At 41.2% G+C, this 27086-nt stretch overlaps 1 protein-coding gene across 1 annotated transcript; it reads left to right on the forward strand.

The window, feature by feature from the left end:
• Positions 1 to 27086, forward strand: FAXDC2 (fatty acid hydroxylase domain containing 2). The gene is made up of 9 exons (XM_088475697.1): positions 1 to 194; positions 12742 to 12786; positions 13037 to 13128; positions 16194 to 16297; positions 18983 to 19104; positions 21317 to 21522; positions 22993 to 23098; positions 24558 to 24724; positions 26123 to 27086. Exons 2-9 carry the CDS (start codon positions 12742 to 12744, stop codon positions 26277 to 26279), a joined length of 999 nt encoding a protein of 332 aa, XP_088331823.1. The 5' UTR covers positions 1 to 194; the 3' UTR covers positions 26280 to 27086.

The following is a 27086-nucleotide window of genomic DNA, read 5'->3' on the forward strand; positions in this document are numbered from 1 at the left end:
TCAGTGCACAGCATCACAACAGGCGGGGACTCGGACAAGGCCTGGCAGGCTGTCAAAACACCTAACAATAAAGATCTGGGGAGAAGCCAGGCTTGCTGGCCCAGGGAGAGCTGATCAGTCAGTACTCGGCGGAGGAGAAGGCAGAGGCAGCAGGGGTAAGGAGTCGGAGCCGGCTCCACAATATCTACTGAACTGTAAGCAAATCAGAACATATCACTTTGAATGGAGGGTGCTGACACATTATTATTTTCCTTACTGCTGAAGTGTTTTGCACTGCACTTCCCTTTAGTCATTGCTACAGCAATAGTTTGGCTTTGATAATTAATTTTGTAGACCTGTAGCTCAAGGGATGTAGCTTGCACTGTACTGATTGCATAATAATAACTGATTTGTTTGTGGACAGGAAGGATTTGTTTTAGTCTAGTCTGGGGAGGATTGGTATATGTAGTTCTCCCGGATAGTCTACTTTATTATTATTATTATTATAATAATTATTAAATTTATTTTACAAGGCGCCTTTAGGACTCAGTAGCCCCGTACAAGGGAGAAAAATTGCCGAAAAAAAAATACACAGTGCACAAAAAAAAAGTACAGTATGGAATAGTACTTACAACATTTTTTTTTTTTACTTTGAGCACTACTTGCTGCAGAGAAGTTGCCTAACCTACACTGATGAGCCCAAGTCAGTGTGAAATAGTATGTGTAAGTGGGATTTCGTACTGGTTTTATAATGAAGATTTCATTGTCACTGAATAGATTGTGGCAGTGGTTCCCAAACTTTCTTAAATCACGGCGCCCTATAAAATCAGCATTTGTTTTTCAAGGCACCTCCAAACTCAAAAGTTTCTTTGCAACAAATTTGGAAAAAAATATTAAAATAAGTAACTCGTGCTTACCCGTCATTTACTACAGACTATTCTTTTCCCTGGCAAAATTTGGGATTAAAATAAGTCATAACACAGGTGAGAGTATCTGTTACTACTGACTCAAAACCTGCATATATATATTTAAATTATTTTTGTATTGTTAATTTTTGGACACATGTTTAACAAATTTTCTATTATTCATCCCGGATTAACACTGTTTTCAACTTCAGTTTCATTAATTCACAGCCACTCACAGTTCACTATCCAAATTTACAGTGGTTTGGAATACTGGAATAAGTCTTGCCCACTGACAACTACTAGAATCTAGGGGCAGGACTTATATGTAATATAGAATTAAACGCATTACTTGCCAATAATTCCTAATTTCTTCATTTACGTTTGAACTACCAGGATTTATCATATTTGTTGTCTACCCAACTGCTTATGTTTATCCAGTGCACTGACAGTGCTTACCTCATATGGTTTAATTAAACTTGTATGCAATGCCGGTTGAGCAAAGTTCAACAGAGAATCATCCTTAGTTGATCTGATAGAACACTCTGTGTCCTGGCCTTGTGTACAAGGATATTTTATCGCCGTTGTCCAGATTGTCTGTCTGTTTTTTTTTCCTCAGAATAATTGTCCTATATTTTCCTGAAAGAGTTTATGACGGTCAAGTACTTTAGTCCTACAATGTACATTCATCCTATGCGTTGAAATATCTTGATAAAAAGGAAAAGTGATTTCACTGTGTGCTTTGCATATAGTATATAAAGATTATACTCTTCACTTTTAATAAGTAGAGTTTCTTTTCAGTTTATTATTACAGAGAAATTCATGTATAGAAGTGCAAAATCTTCCCTGAGTATATGCATTTAGTACAAGCAGAGAGAGATAGCAAAAGTGTCAATAGACAGCAATACAACAGTACCACCTGGTGGCATAAATGCTATGAAATAAATGGTAGAAAAGATACGTGGGACTTTTATTTATTGGTTTGTACTATACATGACCTCCTGCAACGTTTAATAAATATAATGCATTGTACTTCTGGTTTCCTTCTGTTTTCCACCAAGGTGTTTATTATTACCTATGCCTTTGGTTTATTTCCGATGCCCTTGGATACAAAGTACTTCTGTTCTACTTTGTAGAAAAAAGATAGATGAAAGCAAAAGGAAAAATGTAACCATAAAATTGCAGGAGGGCATGTATAAACCAGTGAATTAAAAAAATTGTCAGTTTAGTTTACTTTTTTTTTTTTTTTCATTTCTACCTGGTTATTGAAATGACAAGTATTAATGCGACTGTAAACAAGTGTAAGATAATCTTATCGTCATCAGAGGAGAGTCTTTGGCATGAACAAGGCTCACCTGTTATTCCAGAGTTCAATTAGCCCTCTTGTAAGTGCGGAGACACTGCGACACACTTAATATATGCATGGAAAAGATGGATGGAAAATAAAATTTGTACTTGCATGTATATTCTGAATCGGACACACTTCCCAAGATAAATTCAGCTCAAAAACTGTGACATTGGGACCAGGTTTACATTAGGCATACAAGTGTGTGTCCCACAATAGCAGATGGCTAGAGAGCGCCCAATCAACAATAGGATGAACAGGCTACAACCTAGGGCACCATGTGACTTGGGGGGTACTGCTGGGGCTGAAAGACACTAAAATCAAGAATGTGCTGTAATTTGGAGGAGCCTGGGAGTAGATCTGTAATGTTGAGAGGTGGGGTAATATTACTGTAATGTGGGTGAGGGATTCAGTATTTATTGATGTAATGGTGTTGTAAGAAAATTAATGTTTTTTTGATTTTTTTTTTTAATTAGAAAAAGGCATATTTGTTAAATGTGAATATTGCTCTGTTTGAAGGGGAAATGGTTGCAGGATGGCCTAACAGCGTCTAGCTACAAGATTGCTACAGCCCTTTAATTTTCATTACTGCCACATATGGTTGCAAGGTTGCAACCACTCCAATAACCCACCTATTGTGGATTTTAGTTTGCCTACTGGCAAATTGGCCACACCTACCAGTACTCTGGGGAATTTTTCAGAGTGTTTACAAGCATTCCCAACCTGCCCCAGTCTTTGTACTGTATGGTGGTCAGTAGGAAGCTCTCTATTGTATGGTCGTTACTAACATGGTCTCTGTATTATGTCAGTCACCAGAATTTTCTCTGTGTTTATATCAGTCACTAGAGTGCACTCTGTATTGTAATACTGTCATTAGGATGCTCTCTGTATCTTATTTAAGTCACTAGGATGGTCTCTGTATGGCATATTGGTCTCCGTGTTGTATAATAGTCACTAGGATGCTCACTGTATTGTATGTCAATAACTGAGTTTCTCTTTGATATACAATACATAGAAAATTTTGGTTATGATATATAATACAGTCACTAGAATGCTCTCTGTATTATATGACTGTCACTTAGTTCCTCTCTGCATTGTATATCGGTCACGAGGATGCTCTTTGTGTTGTATAGCAGTAGCTAAGATGGTATCTATATTGTATGATGGTCACTAGCATGCTCTCTATATTGTATGTCAGTAATTAAACTATTTTTTTGTATGGCAGTCTCTGAAAGCTCTCTGTATTGTTTAGTGGTACTTTGTATTGCATATCAGTCAATAGAATATTATATGACTATCACTGGGATGCTCTCTGTATTGTATATTGGTTACTAGGATGCTCTTTGTATTGTATATCAGTCACAAGAAATTTCTCTGTATTGTACATAGTCACTAGAATGCTCTCTGTATTATAGGACTGTAACTAAGATGCTCTCTGTATTATATTGTCACTAAAAGACTTTGTGTTTTGTATAGCGATCACCAGAATTCTCTATATATTGTATATTGGTCATTAGAAAGCTCTCTGTATAATATAACTGTCACTAGGATGCTCTCTGTATTACACATTGGTCACAAGTATACTAGTATGCTCTCTGTATTGTATATTAGTCTCAGGAATGCTTTTATTGTATGGTGATTCATGGAATGGTCTCTGTATTGTATAGTGATTTTTGGAATGCTCTCTGTACTGTACATCGTTCTGGATTGCTCTCTTTATTGTGTATTGGTATCTAAAATTATTTATAGATTCTCTAGTGGTCTCTGGAATGCTCTCTGTATTTTATATTGGTCTCTGGGATGCTCCCTGTATTGTATATAAACCACTAAAATGCCTGGCTTTGTTGTGATTCTGAATGTAAACATTGATGGGGGTGCATGTGAAAAGCCGCTATCGGGGCTTGTTACCTTTGCGAGTTCCGGCAGTCACCCTTTTTCTAGGATGACTCATCCTCCGGCAACTAGGTATGACAGTTTCCATGGTCGCCAGGCAACTGGTACGGTTGCTGGGAGTCCAAGAGTCTGGGTCATTGGTGGAGGATCTTTTGTTAGGACATCTGTTCACCTGCCGTGATTCCTGCTGAACCATCGCCTACTCCTGTGTTTGCTGCTTTACCATCCATAGCTGTGACTCCTGTGATGGCTGAGCTCTCCGGTGCGTTCTTTCTTTTTAAGAATGTTCCAAACAGTTGATTTGGCCACACCTAATGTTTTTGTTATCTCTGTGATGGGTTTGTTTTGATTTTTCAGACTAATGATGGCTTACTTCATTGATAGTGACAGCTCTTTTGGATCTCATATTGAGAATTGATAGCAACTGTTTCCAAATGCAAATGTCACACCTAGAATCAACTCCAGACCTTTCACCTGCTTAATTGATAATGAATTAACGAGGGGATAGCCCACACCTGTCCATGAAATAGCTTTTGAGTTGATAGTCCCATTACTTTTGGCCCCTTAAAAAGTGGGAGGCACATATTGAAACTGTTGTAATTCCTACACCGTTCACATGATTTGGATGTAATTACCCTCAAATTAAATCTGAAAGTCTGCAGTTAAAGCACATTTTGTTTGTTTCATTTCAAAACCATTGTGGTGGTGAATAGAGGCCAAAATCTGAAAATTCTGTCAATGTCCCAATATTTATGGACCTGACAGTATATTGTAAATGAGTTCCTATGTGTCTGCGAGAAAAGAAATAACATAGCAGAGAGCAGCAGAGGACATAAGGCACAGCTCATCCGCTCATGTTAATAAGTGTGACACCTGTAGATCACACTTGCCTACTTTTGAAAAAGCAATTCAGGGAGATTGTGAAAACAACACCTATGAGTGCGGCAGTAAAGTGGACGTGTACAGCTAAATCTGAGAGGTGTGTCATAAAATTGACTCGCATCCTAATGTAAATGACTCCCAAAGCAGTTAGTAAGAGCTACTTGTTGACGAAAACACACTGATACTTTTCAGAAAATGCATGTAGCCATAGGGACCATTGTGCCTTATAACCAATGCAGGGAAATGATACTAATGATTCCATTTGAATGTATATATCTCTGTGTTTTTTGTTATTTTACAGCTTCATAATGGGGCTAAGGTGCAATCAGGAGATTGCTGGACTCTTTAGGGAGTCAGGGAGAATGCTGCTATTTCAGGGAGTCTCCCAGACAATCAGGGAGAGTTGGCAAGTATGGTGTAAATTTCAACAAGCCTCATATATTTCTGTATGAAAGGAAAAAAGATTATGCATTAAGAAGCAACTGCCGTGATCAACATGCTGCCACATTTATTGCCAGTGTAAAGTCACCCTCTGGCTCTCTATGTAACACCACAAAAGATATTACTGCTGCATTTCAGTACTATTCCCATTTGTACAATTTAAAAGATGCCAGGGCGGGGGTTGACATGCTATCGCGGAAGGCATCCATTAAGGCTTACCTGGAAGAGATTGGTTTTCCCACCTTGTCGGATACAGAGATGGGGTCGTTTGAGCAACCATTTACTTTGGAGGAACTAGACAACGTTCTTAAATCAACCCCTAATGGTAAAAGTCCAGGCCCCAATGGGTTTTCTATTGCCTATTATAAAATGTTCGGAGAAGTCTTGTTCACCCTGATGCTCCGTGCCTTCAATGTGGTTTTGGATCTTTCCTGTTTCTTCTCTCACTTTCTGCTTGCCCATATCTCAGTCATACCCAAAGAAGGGAAGGACCCTGACCTTTGCTCCAGTTACAGACCCATCTCCCTGTTAAACAGCGATCTGAAGCTTTTTGTCAAGCTAATGTCTAACTGCCTTAAACTGTTTCTCCCCAATCTGATCCATTCAGATCAGGTGGGATTTGTCCCTGGTCGCGAGGCCAGTGACAATACCACAAAGGTACTAGACCTGATCCATGTGGCGGCTTCCCAGAAGATCCCAGCTATACTTTTGTCTACAGATGCAGAAAAGGCATTTGACAGGGTAGACTGGGATTTTTTTGATGGGAGTATTGGAGCATCTGGGTTTGGGTCTGATGGTCATGCAGAGAATCCAAGATCTTTAGTCGGCACCTTCTGCCCATGTGAGGATTAATGGAGACCTGTCTGAACAAGTTTTGATCTCCAAAGGCACTCGTTAGGGCTGCCCCTTATCTCCACTTGTATTTGTTTTATGTATGGAGGCCTTGGCGAGGGCCATTCGTCTAAACATTAATATAACTATGTTGAATGTTGGAAAGAGAGAATACAAACTAGCGGTCTTTGCAGATGACCTTTTGGTCGTAATTACTAACCTGTGGACTTCAATCCCCAACATCCTTAAGGAGTTTTAACATATTGGAGCTCTTTCCAATTCTAAAGTGAATTTGTCCAAATAAATTGCACGTACTCTCACAGTAATTGCCACATTTCTTCTCTTACTATCATGTGGTCTTACGAGGGTCATAGAATAGAGTAGACTACCTAATAGAAAACAGTGGGATGATATCGAAGCAACATCTCTTCCTTCAGTTGACTTAGGCTTTCCTTGGCTTCCGGTTCTTCCCCTGGTTACACATCCTTTATTAGGCCTAACTGTCTCTTGCTGGGGGCATTTCCATTCTCAACCTCTCCTTTCCCCTATCCCTTCTCCTTTAACCCCTCTAATTGGTAACCCAGAATTTCCTCCTGGGATTCCGAACAACTCATTTAGACTGTGGTGCACACAGGGGATTCTTAAGGTTAACCATTTGTTTGAGATTGGGGGTTATGAGTTTCCCCTCTATTCAAGCTACTGTAAGTGGGGTTTGCCTAATAGTGTGATTTGGAAATATCTTCAATTAAAACACTTTCTCTCAAGCTTGGGCTCCCCTAAACCACACAGGCGGGGGACTACCCTGTTTGAAAAGATGTGTACGTCTCAAGAATCTCCTTCACAAGCCATTGTCCTCTATTTATACAATGTTCATTTAACGTCTTTTTTTTCTGTTAGACCCAAATTTTATTTGTGATTGGGAAACCTACAGTATCTACATAGATTAGTAGGAGATGATGAATGACCAGAAATTTTTAGAAATGCTTTTTCCACTTCATAGAAAATGTTAGTAATGTAGACACATTACAAAGTTCTTTCTCGCTGGTATCGCTGTCCCAGCCAGCTAACTAAAATGTATCCAGGATTCCCTAGCACTTGTTGGAGATGTGGGATAGCAGTGGGAACCCCTTTACATATTTGGTGGGAATGCTCTTCTCTTATTGGGATAGGGTAATTGAGACGGCTAGTCTTATCCTCCAGGAAGATTTGCCTTCCTGCCCTAGTTTCTGGCTATTGAATCTCGTACGGAAACCTCACTCTCACTTTTAAAAGACTTTACTTCGTCATATATTAAGTGCTTCCAAGGCTGTCATCCCTGTCCATTGGAAAACTATTTCTGCCCCCTCCATGACTGAATGGTGTATACGGCTTAATCATTATATGTCTATGGATGATCTAATTTGACCCCATTCAGATAATGGCCAGAATTTCACAGTGATCCCTGGTTGCTTTACAAAGATTCTGACCATTATAAGTTGCTCTGTCGTGGTTAAGGATATAAGTGACAGATTTGGAGATATCCTGCTGTTCTCTCGAGGTCTGTTGTATAGTTTTGTTACCTGGTAATGAGGCTCCCTTTTTCTTCCCCTTTTATTAGTTTCCTCTTTTCCCTTTCTTTTCTTTCTTTCCTTCTTTCTTTCTCTCTTCCTACTACACTACCTTTAGTACTTTATGGTAATTTTTTTTTCGATTTATTTAGGTTTTGTTATAAAATGTTACCTTATTTTGTATTATTTTCATTAAAACAATGTTATTGTTTTTTTTTATTTTAATGGTTGGAATTCTGTTTGTGACTGATTTGACATTTGTATTATGTTTTGGTCTTCAATAAATAAATAATGCTAAAAAAAAGGAGGAACTGCCACCTACACACACTAGACAGCCATTTTGTGGGCGGGACCAATATCCTTGGGAATGCGGAATATATACACATTGTCTGTCAATGTTGTAGCTATGAGTGGTTATGATCGTCCTTTTTGTACAGTCTTGCATTTAGAGTAATTCCATAATGTATTAAAACTGAAATTACAAATAGTGACAGATGGTGTAATGTTAGGCAGAGCTGTAAGTAGACTTTTTGGTGACCTGTACCAGAGAGAGCATTGGCACCCCCCCCTCCCATTTTTTTAAATAGGGACATAAGATAGTGCCCCTGAAAAAGGGCCACAGCTTCATGGGGAAGGGCCAGAGAAGAGATAGGGGCAGACATGAGATGCTGGGGATAAAAGCAGAGGAAGCTACAAGTGAGAATGATAATAAAGAGGAAAACTGACAGGCCCAAACAGCGCCCCCTGCCCTGCGGTGCCCTGTGTCATGGCACTGGTCGTACTACCCTAGCTATGGCCCTGAGGTAATTAATAACAATATGTCAGGAGCTGATCCTACAGTAATAGCTGCAGTCTGTTTGCCGTGTATGTGAGACGTGTCAGCCTGTGCCTGTAACACAATGTAAATATACTGTTTATTGAGTAGATTTCCCCTTTCACCTGTGTCAGTATTGACTGAGATGTAACTGCGCGGCCTTTCACTGATAGCTGTAAGCAGTATTGTAATAATTAATCACTGATGTATGAGACAGCTAAAAATACAGTGTATAGACATTTTATGACTACAAGCGATGAATTGAGAAACATATAATGTTCATCCACAAGTCCAAAATACAGCTTCATTTTACTTGTCAGCAGCAAACAGCAAATATTGATACAAAATATAAGCAATACTGATGAACTAACAAACATGGATCCAATATAATTTTTTTCCTGATTAGTTTATCATTTATATTAGTTAAGGATTTACATTATGTAATATACCATAACATTTACCTTTTTTTTAGCTTTTTATTATGTACAAATGCTAATATCACAGTATTATTATTTTGCCATTATATTAAGCAATATTCCTAAGAAATATGTATTAGTAAGTTTGGGTCTGATGTTTGAGTTTAATGCACATTGGTTCTATATGCTCCTGTATTGAGTGCACTGAAATAAATGGGTATGTTTGCCCTTGTGCAGTGCGTCCGACCCCAATCCATGCGCTTGGTTTGTTATACATCATCATCACCTAGGCTTCTAACATGACTGGCCTGGTGATTGGAAGGTTTCCTCTTATTGATACCCGCTAGTATCCCCCGTGGCAATCAGACACTGTCACCGGTAATATGAAATCCTTCTTTTTGGGCCATATTCATGATTAATCCCCTAAGGGTCATTAATACATATGTAATGGCAAACTGGGTAATACTATACTTTCACACTTTCCTGGTATATCTGGGAGATTTCCAAATTTCGGGGAATTCTCTGGACTCCTGAGAGAGTAAGCTAGCCTTCTGGGCCCCACCCTCTTAGCTTGTTAAGTGGGAAGGACCTTGACGACTTGCTACAAATCACTTCCTCATGGCCTTGACCCCTGATACGTGCTAATGGGAATCATGCTGTTGCAAATCGCAATGTCAGACCCTTATGGTGCGAATTGCATTGCCACATCCGCATACTTGCCCATTGGACCCCCCCCCACCTGGGATCTCTGCTAGTCTCTGCACATTACACTTTAATATGTAATAAATAGACTCCGCAAACTTTCAGTGGAAATTAATTTGAAATGTTGGCAACTATGGACTGTGGACTTTGATATGAATTTTCTAGTTTATACAACACTTTAATCAAATGCTAATGCTGCCCTATCTGTCTTATTGTCATGATTTCCATTTTGACAAATGAGGTTTTATCTTGTGAGAAATAAATGATTCAGGTGTACAGACAATAAAACGAAGGTTTGCCAGTATGTGGAAACCAATGAGAGGGAAATAAACAACTGGATGAACACATTTGCCAACACATGCACCTTATCAGTTTCCAGTATATTATATTCATCAGTGGCCATTATCATGTACTCATGAATGCACAGCATGTTACATTTTGTCCCGGCAGTACAGTCCTGATTGGCCCAGCGGTTGAGGAGGGAAGTCCCATTGCAGAGTAGTGGTGAGTGGGTTCTACACTCCCCTGCCCATGGTGTTTGCTGCATTGAAAGTGTGATTGGAGGAGAACTGAGAGGGATGTGGTAGCCTGGTGGTTTTCAATGTTAGGCATGTCTCCGCGGGCAGGGCTCCACCCCTCAGTGTCATGCACATGCCCCCTGGCTCAATCCTCTCAGAGGGACACATCTGTTGACCATTAAACAATGCTGGGCCATATCAGAAGACCAATGCACAGCTTACTCTGGTGGCTAGTGTTCAATGAATTGTATTCTGGTGGCCTGTAATCAGAGTGGCGTCCATTGCAGGGATCAGTAAATAAAAAATAGAATTTAGTCTGGTGGCCACTCTTCAAAATAAGTATACAGAAGGCCCACTCTGCATATCATTATAGAGATCAGAGTACATTTCACTTATCAGTCAGTATAAAAGACAATGCCCATTCTGGTGGTGCATGGCAGAACCCATTATAATAGTATTACCAACAAAATTTTGCATGATGGCACCGACAGTACATTTTTTGTGTTATTTTTAGGTTAGGGGTTAGGTTTAGGCTTAGGCTAAATTTTTTTTTTTTTTTTAAATGTCGACATTTTGGTGTCGACATGTTACATGTACCCACATTATATAAACATGTCGACACATTTGTTTGTCAATTTAATGGCCATGTTGATATTCAGACTGTTGACAGTCAGAACCTGTCAACATTCTGGTGTTGACATTTGGAATGTCGACCTGTCATACCACACCTCCTCTGACCACCGCAGATCTATAATCAGATTGGTTTGGTAAACTGAAGTCCAGGGCCAGATTAAAGATTTATAGGGCCCCCAGGGCAGGTGATAGATGGCAGTCCTTGCCATAAAACCTTCTTTGGCTGAAGTGCTTCTCATACCGACAAATGTTCATTATCTGTACCACCACCCAAGCTGCGCCTGTGTAAGTCACGCTATTTGCAGTTAATGCTGTCCGGCCTTGTAATACTGCAGGGGCAGTGGGCATGCACACCTTTCTGTGAACAAGGCAATGGCTCTGCATAATAAGGTACCATTTATGTCGTAGGAGACCTGGGATAAGTGCCCCAGTACACCTGCCTATACTTGTGCTTCCCAAGTAGGCAAACTTTCTAAACACAAAATTATATATTACAGCGCATACCAGGGAGATTGTGAAAGCAGCACCTATGAGCGTGGTGGTAAAGTAGACGTGTACTGCTATATCTGAGAGGTGTGCCATAAAATTGATTTATATACAAATGTAAATGAGCCCAAAAGGAGTTAGTAACATCTACTTGTTGCTGAAAACACACAGATACTTATCAGAAAAAGGCATATAACCATAGGGATCATTGTGCCTTATAACCAAAGCAGGGAAATTATACTAATGATCCCATTTTGAATGTATAAATATAAAAATTTATAAATTTATAAAAATATTAATTTTGTTGTTTTCTTTATATATACTGTAACAGCTTCATAATGGGGGTAAGGTGCAGTCAGGGAGATTGGTAGACTCTTCAGGGAGACAGGGAGATTGCTACTGTTTCAGGAGTCTCCCTACAACTAAGTTAGAGTTGGCAAGTATGGTGTAGTGCAGGCATGTCAAACATGCAGCCCAAATAAACATTTTATGCGGCCCGACAGCGTGTGCCCAAATACATATATTATGTGTCCCAGCCCGAATCCCCACCCACTTAGTTAGACCCTCAGTATATCAGTGTGCATCCCTGCAACACCAGAGATGACAGTCACGTCACTCACTCATTTGGGATGGGGTCTGGAGCATATTATTATATTATTATGTCATGTGGGGATGGGGTCTAGAGCATATTATTATATTATTATGTCATGTGGGGATGGGGTCTGGAGCATATTATTATATTATTATGTCATGAGGGGATGGGGTCTAGAGCATATTATTATATTATTATGTTATGTGGGGATGGAGTCTAGAGCATATTATTATATTATTATGTTATGTGGGGATGGGTTCTAGAGCATATTATTATATTATTATGTCATGTGGAGATGGGGTCTGGAGCATATTATTATATTATTATGTCATGTGGGGATGGGGTCTGGAGCATATTATTATATTAATATGTCATGTGACTGTTATATGCACTTACATTGCAACCTAACTTTGCCTGCAATTTTTAGAATGTTATATTGATAGTTTTGTGGAACTTACACTGCAAAGTGCAAACTATAGCTTGTTATATCTTATTGCGCCCTAGATCAACATTGCATATAAGACTTTTTTTTTTCTTGCGCCCCACACACTCTTAGAACTTGAACCTTCGTCCCGGTTGGGATTTTCAGTTTGACATGTCTGGTGTAGTGACTGCTAAGCTTTGCCAATAATTAGAGATTTTCTGTCCTAGAAGAAAAATAGAAACAATTCTCAATGCAGAAATAATTTTTTTTGTACATTTATCTCACTATATAAATTCTAACCCTTCTGGTGATGACTGGATTTCTATTTGTTTACAGATGGGCAAAAGTGAGACCTCCGTCCTCCGGGAACGTAGAAATCAGGTAACATTGCATGATTGTAGTACAGCCATTACTAACGTAGTACTTATCTTTATAAGAGGAAAATAAACCTCCAAACATATTGTACATTATATTCTCCTGAAAGCAATTAGAAAAATATAAGGATGTGTTACACAGCATTAAATATAACTGAGCATGACGTTCCTGTTGTCAGGACAATGTCATAATTTTGTTTATTATATAATGTTCCTGCTACTGTGCCAAGTCAGTGTGTATCTGCCTGTCTCCACAGGATGGTCAGGTGTGGGATTCCGTGAAGAAAACAGCCTTTGTGCTGGGCACTGGGCTTCTGACTTTCGCTGCGTTCAGGAATACAGTCACATGGTGAGGAAACGTGATATTGCGGAGCGGAACACTGGGTAGCAACGTGTTCTGCTACAATAAGCACAGTGTACAGCTACTAAATAGCAAGCAGCATGCATTCACTAGTAATCCTGATAACATGTACCCAGATAACTTGTCCATCTAGCATGACCCAACTACTAAAGTACTTAGTGTGACAAGCCACAACATGCCAGATTATTTTATTTCCGTAGAGAAAAATCATTTATTATACCAATTGATATTACGGAATGCAAGTCATCCTGTAACCCATACTGAGCGTGGTGGTACTGTTGTGTTTACTCAGTATTGCAGAAAATAACTTTAGCACATTGTCTGGTGACCAGGTCTTGTGACTCTAGCTTATTGCAGCCTTTACTCTCTGTTACTACAGACCAATGACTTGGTCACCAGTAAATCTGAAAACTCCTAAATAGGGACTTAAATTTTTTTTTTTAATTAAATATTTTGTGGTTATATTTATCCGCCTGTAAGAACCACATTCTCTTTTGTGATCCCATTGCCCCTTTCTGTACCCCACAAGTTTTATAGTCATTATTTAAAATCATTGTTGATAAATTCCCATTACCAAGTTGATAAGCTGATTTCCAAATGAATGTGTTCATAGCAGAGTTATTTGCAGCTGCTGAAGATCTACACTAAATAGTGAGAGTTTCCTGGGGATTTTAGAGTCTACGGATCACTCACTCAGCAGCTGTCCCCTGTTGAACAGCACAGCTTAGTTTTATATGAATTGTTTGCAATATCAGAGGGATTTGCTGGTGCAGGGAAGGGGCTGTGTCTGGGCAGGTCCCAGCCGCACCCTCTTCCTCATGATGTCATGTGCGCTGCAGGAGCTGGGTGCATATGCATTTCCGGCCATCAGTGTGCCCCTCAAAGCACCCCACAAGATGGAAACAGAGGGCCTGATTCAGCAAGGATCGCAAATGCGATTGCGGCTGCAATTACGCACGCAGTCTCACTGCAATGATACGCTAATGATTGTGATCGCTATGCCGTCGCAGCACTACATAAGGACGCCTACCTTACCTTACATACATCCGTAATGTTTAGCAAGACAGTGAAACCATCGGTAACCTCGAGTACCATCGCAGCCTCACGCACACTGGCACAAGGTCTGACCTTACTCAGGAATTGCTAACCTCATCGCACGCAGTGAAAGGCAAAGCTGTGTATGGCATCGCAATGGCTAATTTATGCACGCCCTTGCAACGGCGTTCAAACGCACTGGCACGCCAGCGTTTCGCCGACCATGCCCCCGTCACCTCTCACAAACAGCACTTTCTGTCAATCGCTATGCGATGGGTCTGCGTAGTCACTGCGATCACAGTCCAGATCGCAGTGGCTGGTTCGCGCACTGTGATGCATACGCAGAACACAATAACCGGCCGATTACGTGCGTAATCGCAGTTGCGATCCTTGCTGAATCAAGCCCAGAGCTGTCACCGGGACAGCAACCCTGATGCCCCTTGGCGGTGGCACCCGTCATACCGGTCACACCGTCATACATAATGCCCTGGGGAGGGAATATGTAATCCCAGTTTAGTGCCTTTTCAGATTGATTAAAGTCAACTTAATTCCTTGCACAATAATGGATGTGCTAAAACCTTAATGTTTGCTTAATAATTTATCTCCTTTCTGAATCCACCATAGATATTGATTATTAGTCTTAATTGTTCTCAATAGTTTAGCTGTTAGTACTACTATAATGTAAGTATGAATATATGATATGGAAATATTTTTGAAGTTTACAGTTGTGCATGGTTTGTTGTTTTAAGAAGGAGGATGGAGGTTTATATTGTTTTATATTTGAATCTCTAAGATTTTATTACTGTTTTGAAATGGCTTACTAGGATATATTTAGCCATTTTACATCTATAAATCATGTTTATCTGATCATTTCGGTGAAGAATTCCATAGCAGCCCTGACATATAGGGTCAATCCATATTCAGGTGAGAGAGACAGACAAGTAAGGTGACGCCCCCGGAAGGTACAGTGTGTAATGTGGCATCGCCTTACCTTCCCTGTCCTGAGGTGACTTCCCCAGCATAAACATATACTAACAGGAACATGTGAGAGATATATTGGGGCTGCCATGGAGTTCTTTAAAGAAATAATATCATCAGGTATATATAAAGGCGTAGATGTTCCTCGCAACGCAAACAACCATAATTGCTCCCACATTGCGCCCATGGGAATAAATTTGTATGTTCACACATATACGCAGACAGGGCAAGATTAACAATGGAGCAGATGGAATTACTGCTCCAGGTCTCCACATAAAATAGGCCCAACAGCATGATAATGATCAGCCACCAACTGGCGAAATGGTGGGTAACAAATAGAGCAATTTCTATACTTTTACGTATTATGGAGGCATTGGGGCTGTTGGTGTAAAGGTGTACATGCTCATATGGTACTGGCCACACCCACACAGCACTGGTCACACCTTCTCCGCTTCTCATAATAGGCTCTTTTCAGCCCCAGGCCCATGTGGCCCTTAATCCAGCCTTGATCCCAGAGGTACCGACAGCTCTAGAGCTTTCTCTGCTTACACCAATCGTCGACCCAATGTGTCCTGCCTGCCGTTACAACTGGGCAGGTATTTACATGTTCCCGCCCAGTTGCGATGTCAGTCACCGACACTCTCTGCAGCAAGTGTAGGGGCGGTCAGCTGGCTGCCCGTACACACGGCGCGATGTGCTAATATATCTGCAGATATATCGCCCATCAGCTGTGCTGCACAGCCGACATAATATGTCTATGACCGATGTCGTTGGTAGACATTTCGCTAGTACACACATCAATTGAATGGTCGATATATCGGCCAGTGTGTATCCAGCATTACCCAGCTGAAGACACATAAAAAAACAAGGCAGATAGGGACAAGTCATATGATATACTTTCCGGGGGTGTAAAGGATTAACCCCATAAACCAGGGCTGCCATGCAGTCTGAGATAGAAAAAACCTCTAATATGTTATATGAGTGTTATTGCAGGAGTTTGCTCAGCTAATTAGATCCTCCTGACCTTGTCTTTGTTCCAGGCATCTGCAGCGTTTTTGGGGGGCATCAGGTGACTTCTGGCAGACGCAATGGGGAAAGCTACACAGTTACTACGGTGGTAATGAACTGGCTTTATACTGTTTAGGTGAGTAACACCCTGTCTACGTCATACCTCCCACCATTTAGAAACGTAAAATTGGGACAAAATATTGCCAGAAATACTCACTTGTGGGTAAAACCCTGCCCCTTTTGTGGTCTGGCAAAGTGGGACAATTGTGAGGTTCTACAGTGCTGATGGGTGGAAATGTGGTGAGGGGGGATAGGGAATGTAACTAAAGTGGTGAGGGGGGAGCAGTGCATTTGTTATTACAGAAGTGAGTGGGGGGAAATGTATTCCTACAGAGATGGGGTGCTGGGTATATGTGCTGCTACAGAGATGGCATGCTGGGTATATGTGCTGCTACAGAGATGGGGTGCTGGGTATATGTGCTGCTACAGAGATGGCATGCTGGGTATATGTGCTGCTACAGAGATGGCATGCTGGGTATATGTGCTGCTACAGAGATGGGGTGCTGGGTATATGTGCTGCTACAGAGATGGGGTGCTGGGTATATGTGCTGCTACAGAGATGGCATGCTGGGTATATGTGCTGCTACAGAGATGGCATGCTGGGTATATGTGCTGCTACAGAGATGGCATGCTGGGTATATGTGCTGCTACAGAGATGGGGTGCTGGGTATATGTGCTGCTACAGAGATGGTGTGCTGGGCATATGTGCTGCTACAGAGATGGTGTGCTGGGTATATGTTCTGCTACAGAGGTGGAGTGCTGGGTATATGTTCTGCTACAGAGATGGGGTGCTGGGTATATGTGCTGCTACAGAGATGGTGTGCTGGGTATATGTGCTGCTACAGAGGTGGAGTGCTGGGTATATGTGCTGCTACAGAGATGGGGTGCTGGGTATATGTGCTGCTACAGAGATGGCATGCTGTGTATATGTGCTGCTACAGAGGTGGAGTGCTGGATATATGTGCTGCTACAGAGGTGGAGTGCTGGGTATATGTTCTGCTACAGAGATGGGGTGCTGGGTATATGTTCTGCTACAGAGATGGGGTGCTGGGTATATGTGCTGCTACTGAGGTGGAGTGCTGGGTATATGTGCTGCTACAGAGATGGGGTGCTGGGTATATGTGCTGCTACAGAGATGGGGTGCTGGGTATATGTGCTGCTACAGAGATGGGGTGCTGGGTATATGTGCTGCTACAGAGGTGGAGTGCTGGGTATATGTGCTGCTACAGAGATGGGGTGGTGGGTATATGTGCTGTTACAGAGATGGGGTGGTAGGTATATGTGCTGCTACAGAGATGGGGTGGTGGGTATATGTGCTGTTACAGAGATGGGGTGGTGGGTATATGTGCTGCTACAGAGGTGAGCATTGGTTACTCCCTATGTAATGTGACCACATCCCTTATATGGAATGGTAACACATCTATTGTGCCATGCAACTGCTTTGTAGTGGTCTGTCTCCATGGGGACTAATGCTGTACATAGACTAAACAATGACCTTGGCGACCCACCTACTATCGGCAGATGGCCCAGATAATTGTACTGTGTATGCGCGCGACCATGGTACTTTATCTCTCTCCAAGGCTTAGTACATCTACCCCTGTGTATGGCCATGATATCTGGGTGTCAGGCTGCCAGATAAAAGGGTCTTTGTACTGAGTCTTGGAGAGATAGAATGTGGATGGAGGTAAAGTACCAACCAATCGGCTTCTGTCATTTTTCAAACTGAGGGGTAGATGTACTAATCCTTGGAGGGAGAAAAAGTGAAGTGAGACAAAGTCCCAACCGATCAACTCCTAAATGTAATTTTTCAAACACAGCCTGTAAAGTGACAGGAGCTGATTGGTCAGTACTTTATCTCTCTCCAAGGCTTAGTACATAGACCCCTAAATGTCTCTTGGTGTGACACATCTTATCCGACAGTGTATATGAGCAATGTTAAATGACAGTTCTTTCCTGTATTAAATTCAATGCATTTTACATATTTAAACAGGTTGTGTATTATTGGAGACCATTCAAATAAATCCCTGCCTCACGGCTGAAACCATTTTTTTCAAATTCTGTTTATTTTTTTACATTTTAACAATACATACAGAACAAAAAAACAAATGATCATTTCCCACCCTCCACCTTCATTAACCCAACACTGTAGTAGTATAAGCCTCTGCCATAGGAAGACAGAACATACAATGGACAACAGGTAATCAGATGTAATAGTGCAATAACAATGTACTGGTAACTCGTTCATCTCACCATACTGTGGGGTCTATGTACTAAGCCTTGGATGGAGATAATTTGAACGGAGATAAAGTACCAACCAACCAGCTCCTGTCATTTTTCAAACACAGCCTGTGACTTGGCAGTTAGGAGCTGATTGGCTGGTACTTTATATCCGTTCACCTTATCTCCATCCAAGGCTTAGTAAATAGACCTCATATCTCTCAGGCCTAAGCCAAACATATAAATTTTGGGAGACAAAAGATAAATCCCCCCCCTGTTCTGGGGGGGTCTCGACCAAATACCCTGGAATTTGCACAGGAGAATTTCCCGGGTCGTATGTCTGAAAGGGGTTTTACTGGCCATTTTAGTTACCATCAGTCACCCAGATGCACCCAAATGGTCTCACACTTTTCTGCATCATGATTTTTAAGTTGTATAAACCTTAAGTTTCATTGCGTTTGTGACTGTTAGCACTTTCTTATATGCTATTTGCTTCGTAACCTTTCATGTGTGGTTTGATATGTGCTTTCGTCATATTGTGCAGGTGCGATGGTGGTCCCCAGTCTTTCCTTTTGGCTGTATAATGCTGTCCTGATGCTGATCGACCTTACGGGAAAACCAAAGCTTTTCACCCGATACCGAATTCAGCTTGGAAAGAATGACCCGGTACTGTATGCATGTTTTGCAGATTGCTGTCCTTCTAATTTTTATGCTTAGTTAGAAATGGCTGAATCCTACATATAATTGTAAGGTTCTTTACTCAAAAAGAGTATTGCTCTTAATTACAGTACGTGTATCTCTTTCTGCCATTTCTTCTTGAGACGTACGTCAGGCTTAAAATGACACATGACGAGTGTTTAAAGTAAGAAAAATAATAAAAAAAAGTAAATAAGAAAATAAAAGATGTTTGGTCGAACATGTAGTCCCACACCTTTCTAGCGCTAGCCCCTTGTACACCTGGCCCTTCCTTGTATACCTTATTTTGATATGTATATCAAAGTGCCTCCAAGTCCATATATAATATATTTTTATGATTGTCCCATTTTGCATTAAAATAAAAAATATATTGCCGCTAGCCTTCCGAGCTCCTGATTAACTGTGTGTTATCTTGGCTGTCTGCCTATCGAATCAGAAATGAGGGTACATTTCATTGTGAAGTTAGTACAATAAGATTATTCTCTATTTATTTATTTATTTGATGGTGGTAAAAAAAAAAAAAATTCTCGAAAAGGGGGCAAACATTAAACGTATATTATTCAGAGACCCTTTGGTTATTTATCATACTTATTGCACATATTTGTTTTATTTAGTTTAATAGGGGGCACTGTTTGTTTATTTTTTTTAAAAGGGGCAACAATTTATATTATTTTATCTGCAGGGGCTTTAGAGGATTGAACCCCAATGCAGAATTGTGTGGCCTATTGGACGAAGGTCGGGGTGTAGTTATGTGAACAAAAGGACAAGTATAGTAAATTAATATTACTCATTTTAAAAAAAAAAAAATATACTGTGTGTAGAGCTCGCTGAATAAAGGAAGGGTGCCCCCTTGTGGCTTGTTGAAAAGATTTTGCTTTTTAATGAACAATGGATTGAAATGAACACAAAACAAAAAATATTCCTCAATGGCCGTCTGCTGGATCTGTCGTGGTTCATGTCACAGTCCAATACCGCTCTTATCGATCAATGCCTGGTTCAAGCAAAACAGTTGTGAATGTAACGCCACCATGAATTTCTTGTGCTGTGTTCCTTTCAATCACTCCCAAATCAACAACTTTAGCAATAATATTACTTGCTGCATGTGTGTGTGGAGAATGGTCAACTTACACATAAAGTAGATGAAAACGCATTACCGTCACTATGCTTAGTCTATATTATAACTCCACAGTAGCTAGTCCATAGTACAGTCTCCATGCCACTATATGCCCTACTGTACAAGTATACCATTATGCCAAAGCATCAGTACACATTATTTCCTACTCTACCAGTGTATTAAGTGGCCCATTGCAGTATACCGTATTACATACAATAAGTATATTTAGTGTATCATTCTAGTAATGTATATAGTATTACCTACTCACCGTGCATCATGTTTCCCATCGCAGTATAGAGTATTACCTACTGTCAGTATATTTAGTGGCCCTATGCAGTATACAGTATTACCTACTTCCAGTGTATCATGTGGCCCATTGCAGTATACAGTATTACTTGCTTCCAGTATATTTAGTGGACCTACACAGTATACAGTATTACCAACTCCCAGTGTATTATGTGACCCATTGCAGTATATAGTATTACTTACTTCCAGTATACAGTATTACCTACTCCCAGTGTATTATGTGACCCATTGCAGTATATAGTATTACTTACTTCCAGTATATTTAGTGCCCCTACGCAGTATACAGTATTACCTACTCCCAGTGAATTATATGGCCCATTGCAGTATACACTATTGCTTACCCCATTGGGGTCATCCGTTGCTCCTCCAGATCTTTCTGATCTGGGGGATCGATGAACGATCCCATGCAGCGCTATGCGGGTGGGGAATGGGGGTGCCGGCATATCGGGCGGTCAGCCACCGGATCACTCTGTGTGTGGGGACCGCCCGATATGTCGTCCGTCGCATCGCAAGGTGCATATTGCCCATTACACTGTCAACCAATCACAGTGCAAACTGCTTTGTATGGGTTTTTAGTACAGCTAGGGGCGATAAGTTGCTACACCTCCAAGATGAATCAGTAATTAGATAGTGATTACAACTGTGCACTATGGATTATTAATTTTCAGGGTTTAACACCAATGGCTGGTTACTGTACATTCTCATTGTCTAACCTGCATGCCGGTCTGACAGTTGTTACTATTTCATATCACATGTACACAGGTGGACCCCGGAAAGCTCAAACATGCAGTGAAAATTGTGATGTTTAACCAGCTCTTCCTCTCATTTCCCATGGTGTTCCTCATGTACCTGTTCATGCAATGGAGGGGCAATCCTTGCGGCACGGAGTTGCCCACATTCCACTGGGTTCTCCTGGAACTCTCAATCTTTGGTTTCATTGAAGAAATCCTTTTCTACTACTCACACAGGTAAGACCATGAATAGGACAGCAGGTGGATTTCTCACAGATGCATCACAGGCTCCACCAATATTCATGATCATATAGCACAGAGGTTCCCAAACTTGGTTTTCAAGGTAACCTAACAGTCCAGGTTTTATGGATATCCATGCTTGACCACAGGTGACTTAATTACTACCTCAGTCAATTTGATTTAATCACCTGTGCTCAACCATGGATATTTCTAAAAGCTGAAATGTTGGGGCGCCTTGAGGACCGCATTTGGGAGTAAATTTTTAAGTTGAATTAAAATGTTGTTTCAGCCCTAAAAATGGCCGCCTCCACAGTGTTCCTCATGAAGTGCCTCGTTCCTAAAGAAATAGGCTGCTTTTTATTTTATTTACATCAGTCCAGCCTACACAAATGTCAGTCTTTCACGCAGCATTTCCTATCTCCAGTACTCAGGGACCCTAACAGTGCATGTTTTACAGATCTTCTCAGTATCACAAGTGAAATAATTACCACCACGTCTGGATCTTTTAAAATGTGTTAGCTGGTGCACAGGTGTATTCTTTACTGGCTAAGAGATCTGGAAAACATGCACTGTTAGGGGTTCCTGAGGACTGGAGTGGGAAAACACTGCTCTAATGTGTTTAGGTGGCAGGTGCACTTTAACTGCTTGATACATTAACCCCATTGTGTTCTGTTATGAATGTGTATTACATAAAATGAAAACCAGTAATGTTCCTTTGCACGCAAAGCGGTCGCATCTGCGATTTTTCACACTGCGCATGCTCACCAAGCTGAATGAGGAATATGTCTCCATTCACAGCTAAATGGGTGTGAGCAGCAATGCCGCGTTCGCAGTCAGCATAAGTTTACCGTAGGTGTGTAGATGGAATTGCGGCCATTTCTGAGGTGAGTGTGCGCAAAGATCCTCCGACATTCGACATCTCTGGCACCCAGGATAGGGCAAATGCGTTGCTATAGCGATGGTGGCTGCTTTCACCAGCGGGTGAATGGGGACAGGGCAGTCACATGGATCTGACAGACTGTGAATCCAGGCAGAAATTCACATCGATTTTCAAGCACGCATTGTGTCCGCTTTACGTGCAACTGTGAATCAGGTCCTATATCTGCACTTGTGGACTTCCGTCTTTAGGAGGCTGGACATACGCATTTCTTGCGGGCGCTGAGCCCCCTGCAGCTGACCCGCATACCTGGCATCAGCTGGTTTGGGCAAACAGATTTACAGAAAAACTATAGAAGACTGCATCAAATTATCATTTAAGGCTCTGAAAGGCTTTACGCATTATTATTATTATTATTATTATTATTATTATTATTATTATTATTATTATTATTATTATCATCATCATAGCTACTTTTACCAAGGATTGATGCAATTGTTCCAGTGCCTATAGATATAGTGATAGTTCTATATTATTGGGAAGCCAGAGAATCCAGTGCATTATGCTAACTCCATTGTTGTCTCATGCAGATTGTTCCATCACCCAACATTATACAAGCACATCCATAAACAACACCATGAGTGGACGGCCCCTGTTGGAGTGGTGTCACTGTACGCTCATCCACTAGAGCACATAGTAAGTAAAAGCGACAATGCCGACTGGCCCACAGGGGTATAGGGGAAATCCCCGGTGGGCCCCACTGCCTGTGGACCCACCCCCTTCTCTAGGTGTCCAGTTTCAGACCCCAAATTATAAATTGTTACACTATTAGACAGTCAGTTATCTGGTGGAGTAGTACCACTGATTAACAACGGGGCTTGGTTCTCTTCTATAGAAACTACACCAAGATTTACCTAATGGTTAGCCAACCATCTGTGGCGACTAGCCACACCCCCTCTGGTGAATGACCACACCCCCTTAAGCATGGGCCCGTACCACTGATTACCCTGGTGGGCCCGTCTCCGTAGCATGGTTAACAATGATCAACTTAAAAAAACCTCTCAAACTTGAATTACATTTTAATATGTAGCCTACATAGCATCTCTTTCTGAATAAGCTACGATTTACTGTAGTATCACAGAGTGAAAATGAAAATAGCCATAAATAAGCCCGTCAGGGGCCTAAATCCATAAACCTGTGTATGCACATCACATGCTCTAGCTTAAAAGAAATCAAATTGAACTGGTAAAGGAACCGTTGGCCTAGCGCTAAACTGGGCGCTGCTAATAGACAGTGTTTTTGCAATACAAAAACAGTACTCAGCACCTATGTCTGAGTACTTTACTCATGTGGACCTCTCCTGGCTAGTTCAAGTGGTTTACAGTCCGTATTGTGTCCTATTAATCATCTGTTACAATTGAATATGGTCGAGATTGTTTATAAGTGGTCCTCAAACTGGTTCTAATGCTTGAAAGTTTGTGATAAACATAAACATAAATTACTGAGCAAGGCGAAGATGTTAGGCCGCATTCAGACGCAGAGATGTCTGAAATTCTTTGTAAGTGATTCTCAAACTGGTTCTAAAGTTAAAAAATTTGTGATAAACTAAAAAAAAAGAAGAAAAAATTGAGCAAAGCGAACATGTTCGACCACATTTTAGCCTCAATGGTAATATTGTACAGAATGTGTCAAGTTTCTCCATGCAGACGGTGACCATTATAAAACACACGCCACAATGATCACATCAAAGTAGATATTTCTGGGACTGGTTAGACCAGCAGGTGAAACAACTAAGGGCTATAGCACAGGTTCTCAAACTCGGTCCTCAGGACCCCAAACAGTGCATGTTTTCCAGGTCTCCTCACAGAATCATAAATGAAATAATTAGCTCCACCTGTGAATCTTTTAAAATGTGTCAGTGAGTAATGACTAAACCTGTGCAGCTGCTGGGTGACCTGTGTAGGGTCCCGAGGACCGAGTTTGAGAACCACTAGGTATAGACATCATTTCAGAACATGCACCATGAAAATCCATGCAGATACAGTCTGCACATGGGCATATGTTCAACTCCACATCACCCCTATACATGCTTGTAATTGCTACATAAATAGTGTTCTGCTATTTCATGTTCTATTCAATCTCTTTTTAATTTCAGTTTTCCAACATGTTGCCATCTATGGTTGGACCAATGCTGATGGGCTCCCATGTGGCTACCGTTATGTTGTGGTTTTCTCTTGCTCTATTCATCACCACCATCTCACACTGCGGCTACCACCTGCCCTTCCTGCCATCACCAGAATTCCATGACTTTCACCACCTTAAGTAAGGAAAAGAGGGAGGGAAGGAACTGAGCACTGATTTTTATAGAGGATGATCCCTTAATATAGATATCCCCATATGCTGTAGCTATAAAATTGGGTTCTTCGACTGAAGAACCCTTCCCTTCCCTCCAAATACGTCCTTTTTCCAGCCTTTGTCTCATAGAGAGGAATTTCATCAGGAAGAGCCCTGTAGTAATGCAGGCCATAAACCTTGAGATAAACTCACCATCAGACTGACCGACTAATTATCTGACATTGCCATACACTGTCAGATAATTGTCTATGTGTCCGATGGGGCGTATATATGCTGTCAGACCCGGGTAGCGATTAACGGATCCCGAGAGATTTCTCATGCCCAACAGGCCACCTGTGGATCTGTAGAATGTGTCGGTTGGGAATGAATGCACCACATGTTTGAAAATGTGACAGTTAGTAATAACTACACCTGTGCACTAGCTAGGTGGTCTGGAAAACATGAACTGTTAGTAGCTCTCGAGGACCAGGGGACTGACTCAGAGCCGGACGCAATTAGCGCTCGCTCGTCCAGAAAATAGGGGTGGCTATTCAAATGAACCGTTCGCTCTTTGCGGTCTGTTCACGCCTCTAGGTCTGAACGAGCGAACAAAACTTGCGGTCGTTTTTTGGAAAAATACGCCCCCCTGGCCGCTCGCATCCTACGTCATGTCCGCTATTTATTAGATTAATCGAGTACATCGACCAGGGTATGAACTGCTCGCTATTCTTGTGGTTGGTTTTTCCTACCACAATCTTGCGAGCAGTTCTGGCTATAAAATAACCCAGTGACGTGGTCAATGACGCTGCTGTTTTAATTATGCACACCCATAAAACGCCCGTTTTGACCTTTTAAGCACGCCTGCGTTCGGATCTCCACTCCCCGTTTTCAAGCACCTTCCCCTGTTACCACCCACATATGCCTCTTTCTGTCACTCAAATTTTCAGGTATTCGCTATTTTGCGAGCACATGAATTTCGACCGCACTGACTGGTTTGCGCATGCGTATAACGATCCGTATGCATGCGCAGTTGGGCAAAACATCGCTCGGAGCGAACGAGCGGCTCTGAATCAGGCCCCAGGTTTGTTACACCTGCTCTAAACTCAACACAGCACTAGTTGCTGATCGGTCGTGGCCATGACCTGTACAATTATCGGCTGATCTGGCAGATAATTGCACAGTGTATAGTAATATTTCTCATCAAGGAGTATCCATAGCATCAACCCAAGGGCCTGTGGTCAACTTACGACTTTGAACTATAGGGAGCGCGTCATCATTTCTCACACCTGGTTGCAGTAACTAATTCAGCAGCTTAAAATAAGTACACAATGTAAGGTATCCATTATTGTATCAGAACGCTGTACTGATGTCTCCACCCTCTTTCAGATTTAACCAGTGTTATGGCGTACTGGGAGTATTCGATCGGCTGCATGGCACAGATCTGGTGTTCAAGCAAACCAAGGCCTACGACCGACACGTTTTACTGCTAAATTTTACTCCTTTGACACACAGCATTCCTGAGCCCACCAAAAAACCAGAGTAACCAGCGGAGTGAAGAGCCCCGTACCAAGATGAGAAGTGTGTTAACCCTCTAGAGACACTTACTCAGCCCCAATGTTCAGTTAGTATTGAAAAGTGTTTAATTCATGTTAATTTGAGGGGGTTGAATGACGTAGGGGAGCGAACCAACTGCCCAACTAATGACGAACAATCAGTTGTACACTTTTTGATTTTAATTAACATAACCTGGATCAAGAAAAGAGCAGATGCTTTGCCAAGAACAAGAGGCATTAATAATACAGTCCATTTAATTGGGCTCTTCACTATCATTATGTTGTGATCTTGTGCAATATACCTGTATTTATCCACTGTACTCTGAGCCTCAGAATTACAAAGCAAATTGAGGAAAAGATGGATCCACACTTGCTCTGTCACCCAATGCCAATGGGTGCAGCTTGGATTTTGCATAAGAAATAAATACACCAAAAGAAATTTGTGCCTGATAATGCACATCACATAGACCATTTGAAACTGTCCGAAAGAAGCTTTGTGGCAGGGAGCTGGCAATTATTTGTAAGAGCCCTGACCTGTCCATTTTTCTGCAGTTCATTTTTTCTTATTTTCATTACCATATTAACATAACCTCCTATTCATTTCCCTGACCTCAGTGTTTATATTTTAATTAAGTTTTTTAAAAATAATTTTCTAATTACTGTAGACAATCTGTTGTAATGTTTTCGAGTCCTTGTATAATATTAAATATAAATGAATGCTGCACTTTACTGTTAGAAAGAGATAACTTTGTATATTTTACAAGAGAAGCAGAATTATGCCATCTATGGGGCATATC

The sequence above is a fragment of the Taudactylus pleione genome, unplaced genomic scaffold (genome assembly GCF_031769625.1).
Source record: "Taudactylus pleione unplaced genomic scaffold, aTauple2 ptg000176l, whole genome shotgun sequence".
Lineage (NCBI taxonomy): Eukaryota > Metazoa > Chordata > Amphibia > Anura > Myobatrachidae > Taudactylus > Taudactylus pleione.

Excerpts from the sequence above, each read along its gene's own strand:
- FAXDC2 (XM_088475697.1), top strand. The coding sequence starts at position 12,742 with ATGGGCAAAAGTGAGACCTCCGTCCTCCGGGAACGTAGAAATCAG. Across the intron at positions 13,129-16,193 it reads TTCAGGAATACAGTCACATG|GCATCTGCAGCGTTTTTGGG; the intron begins GTGAGGAAACGT and ends TCTTTGTTCCAG. Across the intron at positions 23,099-24,557 it reads CTCATCCACTAGAGCACATA|TTTTCCAACATGTTGCCATC; the intron begins GTAAGTAAAAGC and ends TTTTAATTTCAG.